The 5,153-nt window shown below is 36.7% G+C and overlaps 1 protein-coding gene across 1 annotated transcript in view; it reads left to right on the plus strand.

Moving 5' to 3' along the window:
- Nucleotides 1-2,843: 2,843 nt before the first annotated feature.
- The window catches only part of LOC106947261 (canalicular multispecific organic anion transporter 1-like), a 21,288-nt gene continuing 18,978 nt past the window's right edge, over nucleotides 2,844-5,153 (plus strand). Inside the window, exons 1-4 of the mRNA XM_015032138.1 lie at nucleotides 2,844-3,831; nucleotides 4,502-4,678; nucleotides 4,774-4,911; nucleotides 5,006-5,146. Of these exons, the coding sequence (XP_014887624.1) occupies nucleotides 3,787-3,831; nucleotides 4,502-4,678; nucleotides 4,774-4,911; nucleotides 5,006-5,146 (501 nt within the window). The 5' untranslated portion in view covers nucleotides 2,844-3,786. The remainder of the gene's footprint in view (nucleotides 3,832-4,501; nucleotides 4,679-4,773; nucleotides 4,912-5,005; nucleotides 5,147-5,153) is intronic.

Here is a 5,153-nt window from a genome sequence, read left to right on the forward strand (position 1 = left end):
GAAAAAAAATCAAATTTGAGATGATTTCAACTTCTCTGAAGAAAAAAGAAACAAAAAACAATACAATTAAATTTTATACTATATTGGTTTTTATTTGAACATTAATAATTTATATTGACAAGCATTTTTTTCTTTCATTTCCTCTGATTGTTGGGTGAGTTTTCATAATGTGAAGCCTGCGTATTTCTATAGTAATATTTGTAATTGTTTTGTTAACAGCAACACATTTTTAGGACAGTGTTATTTGTGTCATTTCATTTTTACCAGGCTCTGTTTCTTTAAGGGCATAAATCACTTGTAGATGCAAAACCAGTTCCACTATGTTTTTATTGATATTTAAGGTCATTGATTTAGAAAATATATTGCAGCCCACCCAATGTCAGACTTGAACTTGTTTATTCTTTGCAGTTGCTATTTAAAAATCTGGGTTTTGTATATTCAAAATAAATACCTGCTTTATTTGTGGTAACCCCAAGACTGACACATCTTTATGTTAAAAACTTTGTATTTTGACTGGAGTTGGTATAAAGATGTTTTAAATTTTATACTTTTTTGTTTCATTTGCATCAGTCTTTTGAATCTTTTTTTTTTTTTAAACAATCTTTCCCATTAGAGAAAACCCAACATCTTCAAGTTACAAAAGTGGCAACAGGGCAATTAAAAGCCCCGTTTACTGGTTGGTGAACAGGGTGACAGAGTGAAAATGAAGGCTTCGGAGAAAATATTGCAAACTCATTAGCAATATGAGTTTGCAATATTTCAGGGCCTGAAATGGTCCTGAAAAGGCCATTTCAGGGCCTTTTATTTTCTTCACTGCCATTATTTATGAAATCAGTACATGTTATCAAGCTATTTACCTTTAAATGAACCGCATCGTATTTGAGCAGTATTTATGAGTAGTTTAACCTTTGAAGGTCCTACCACACGGTCCATGAAGACCACAGGAAGCTCCCACTGCAGAAAGGTTGCTTCTGACCTCAGTTGTGCAGCAAGAGAATGACCAGCTTATTTCTAAATTCAGTTCAACACAACAATGTTGGTGATTTGGATTTGGATGTCTCTCATTGTTTATTTGGGTAGAGTCATATAAAACTGGGAAATAAGCGTTTGATTCTATACTGTTTTACTAATTTTTCTTACTTCCAAAGAAATCAAGTGTGTTAATCATATGCGGAACAACAATTAACAATAAAACATCCTGAAAAACGCATTACATGCATTAAGTGATGTCAGGAGTTCAGCATCTACAACCAGTCAGAATTTCAGCCCCGCAAGATGTCTGATAAAAATCAATCGATTAAAAATATTTTTGAGTTAAACTTGTTGACAGGTTTGGTTTCTCCCAGCAGCTCCACCATCATAAGGAAGAAGCTGTCAGAGAACTTGAAAAGTTGAAAGTATGAAGATGTGTTTGTTCTTCAAACAGGATTTTTTTAAATTGCCACTGCTGCTGTGATCACAAATTGAAGCTTCAGGTCAAATGTCCCGTCAGTTTGTGCAGATTTCATTTGTAGCATTAAGTATCAATTTGTCAGATTACATGTTGGCAATTGCAGATGTCAAAGTAAAGCTAACGAAGACGGGCATATAGATTACTTTTATTTATAATTATTGTCGAATGATGATGTTCTGAATCTAGGAATGCAAGATGCTTTTAGTTTACTACACAGTTTTGCAGACCAAAACAATTCCGATTTTCTGCACATTTATTTTCAATTATCTTGGCGGTCAGAGGTTTACAGCTAACTAGCAGGGACATGAAAATTATATGAATTTGGGGCTTTTAGTTGTTTATCTGAACCATTGTTTTTTTTTTTCAGGATGGACTGCAAATGTAAGTGTAATGACTGTAAAATGTAGTTTTTGTTTTCCCCACAAGATCAAAATTGTGACTGCAGACTCAAATACACCCACCATTATTTGGATATGTCTGTTAGCATGCATTACCAAGGTCTTCAGCATAAATTAACTCAGCCTGATATTTTTTTTTTACTAAGTAAAACATGTTATACAGACTAATTACAGACTGATGTTTTGAAGCCTTTATGTTTTGTTTTTTTTTGCTAACAGCTATTAAACCAATACTACAATTTTTAATACAGAAATATGGGCTTATTGGAAAGCATACTTAATAAATGGTCTTACCAGAGCATTTTCTAATTTATTGGACATTAGGATAATTAAATAAATCCAATTATAAATACATTACATCTCAGCCATAGTTATAATGCAATGTAGTGTGGTTCAGTTCTTTCTTCCAATTACTAAAAAGGTTTAAAAACATTCAACAGTTACATAAAGTCACTAATCTTGCAGCAATACCTCATACAGAGCAGGTGACTGTAAATGAACTCACTTTTAACAGGAAGAAGCATCCAGCAGATCGTGACTCGATGTGAGTTGCCATCGGTCTCAACTGACTGGAGGTTTGACCAGGTATGTCACATGTTCACGACACCGACCTCACATTTATGTTGTAGTCCACAATGTGGTTGGGACCATTTCAGAAGCTAGCGGTTTACCTCCTTTATGCATTTCAAAGGTGATGTATTTGGGATTGTTGTCCTGTTGGGACGCCCTTATATCCTCAAGTTTGGAAAAAGCTTGTGGTTTTTCAGGAGATGAGGAGAAAGAATTTTGAGGTAATTCTCCATCTTCATTATTGCATCCATTTGTGCAATGCACCAAAACAGCTGGCAACGACATGCACTCAGCATGACGCTACCACCACTTGACATTTGGTATAGTGCTCCTGTCTGAAAACCTCAAAGGTTACCCCTTCAAGCACACCTGTTTGCGCCTCATTCTGTTATTGTTAAACTTTTCTCAGAGTGAGGATGAGAGCTTGGGTTTGTTTATTGTGCCAGGAAACAAATAAATCTAAGTAATATGCTATTTTGATATTAAGGCTAGTCAAATTAAATAAACACACTGTGCAAAAAGCTTTTCTACTTTTGTGCAATGCACTTGCATTTATTTTGCAGAGATGTTAGTAAACCGGATAGCTCATTAAGCGAAATGCCTGATCATTATTAAAGCTATAGCAGCCAAGTTGTAATACAGTTTCCTTTGGTAACACAAAGTGAGTAAACTTAAACTAACACAGCAGCTTTGCACCGAGTCTTTTAGTGTGCTTTGAACTCTGCATTGCACATTACAAAATCTTCTTTAGCCTTCTCCTCCCAAATAATGAAAGTTTAATCTCATTTGTCTCACTTTTGCTAGAATAGAAATGCTCAGTCAGTGTACACTGTGGATCTAAGTCCAACCCTAGCCTTGCTCAAGTTAAAACAAAAAATAGATAACGTAGGAGGCTCATGCAAACAATCCCACCCCCTGACTTTCACACATCTTTTTGTGAGCTGCAGATATGTTATTGGTGACTTTAAAAACATCTCGACAGAGCTGTCATAAACATGTCAGTTGAGAACTTGACTACATTTGGCTTTTGAAAAATATGTGTCGTTCTAGACTCGTTCACATGGAGGAAAACGAAAACGGAATCAGAGAGAGGTGCCCTGCACCACTTTTTCTAAACACAAATTTGTTTGTTTTTACTGTTTTTCAGTGTCATTTTTGAACTTGTATATTCTCTTCATAAAGAAGTTGCAGAGACTTGGTTTATGCTTCAAGGATCCAGGATCAAAGTCCCCAACAGCCACATCCTGCAATTGTCTTTGCACCATGGGTGGACAGAGGAGAATAGTCGTGTCTGCAGTGGAGCAGAGGGCACAAGGCGCCTGGTCGTCAAATCATCGCCCGTGAGTGAAGCCGACACAGCAGACGATGTGTGCTGCGTTTCTGGAGGAGTACTGCGGGTCAGTCTTTTGGGTGGGTTTAACTGTTGATGTTCTTTAAAAGTGTAGTTAAGCTCTTTCTGTCTCAAGATGAGTCTGGTGATTTAGCTTTGATGCATAAACATATCTGATCTGCAATCTCTGATGTTTATCTTCCCAAACACAACCCAATAATTACAAAAATGACAGATTCTATATTTAAAGTTTCTCATTATTAAAATGTTTAATTAGGCATAAAACATCGTGAAATTTTCTTCAGGTTCTTCAGCTTGGTGTCAGTGTTTCCAACTTTTAAGACACCTAGTCTTAAGAGTTGATTAGAGTGAATTAGTACTCTAGGTACTAGTTGATTATCATGTACTAGTTAAGTTAACTAGTACAAAGTGTAACAGAGGTTATACTTTACCCCTGTGTGCACATGGTGAACATGTGACTGAAATAAAACACTATAAAGTGTTCTTTTAAAAACACTATACAGCTGCACATATTTTCAAATGAAAAAAAAGAAAACAACAAAAACTCCCCACACCACTCACCAGTTTTATATATTTCTATTTTAAATTATCTGACACTGAGAACAAGTGACCAAAGTCTAAGTTTGTTTGTGTGCACGTGCTTGGCCAGTAAAGCCGAGTCTGATTATTACAATTATTCTGATACCTGTTTATGATGCGTGTGTGTACATATTTGTGTTTGTCCCTCAGAATGCGTCCTATTTGGAGAGAGAGGACCCTGACCTCCCAGTATGTCTGGAACAGACAGTTCTGGTCTGGATCCCTCTGGGCTTCCTCTGGCTGAGCGCTCCATGGAACCTCATGTCTTTATGTAAAAGATCACAAGTGAATACAAAACGTCGGACGAAGCTCTACCTCTGCAAACAGGTATTGTACAATTAAAACACTCTGATTCTTTCAGTATTTGATGCTGAGATGGAAACGTTTTAACAATCAGTCTGATCTTTCTCTTCCCTCCTCAGCTTGTCGTGTTTCTGCTGTTTCTGACGGCCATTGGAGGCCTGATTGTCACATTAGTAGAAGACTTTGGTAGAAACAGCTCAGCAGAGAAAAATTCTGCTGTACACTACACAAACCCAGTCCTCTTCGCTGTCACATGGGTAAAGTTTAGGTTTTAGGTTCAGATATTTGCTCTAATATTTAAGATGTAAAGATTATTTACTGTTTTGCGATTTGACACGTTTTGTTTTTCAGATCCTCCTGGCGTTGTGTCAAGAAGGAGTGAGACGAAAAGAAGGAGCAGTAGACTCTGCTTCTCTTTTCCTTTTCTGGCTTCTCCTTGTCATCTGTGACATTTTCCCTTTCCAGACCCTCCTACGGGAAGCCCTTAGGCTGGTATGAG

Source organism: Poecilia latipinna, unplaced genomic scaffold, assembly GCF_001443285.1.
Source record: "Poecilia latipinna isolate Pla-1442-1.1 unplaced genomic scaffold, P_latipinna-1.0 Scaffold232, whole genome shotgun sequence".
NCBI classification, from domain to species: Eukaryota; Metazoa; Chordata; class Actinopteri; order Cyprinodontiformes; family Poeciliidae; genus Poecilia; species Poecilia latipinna.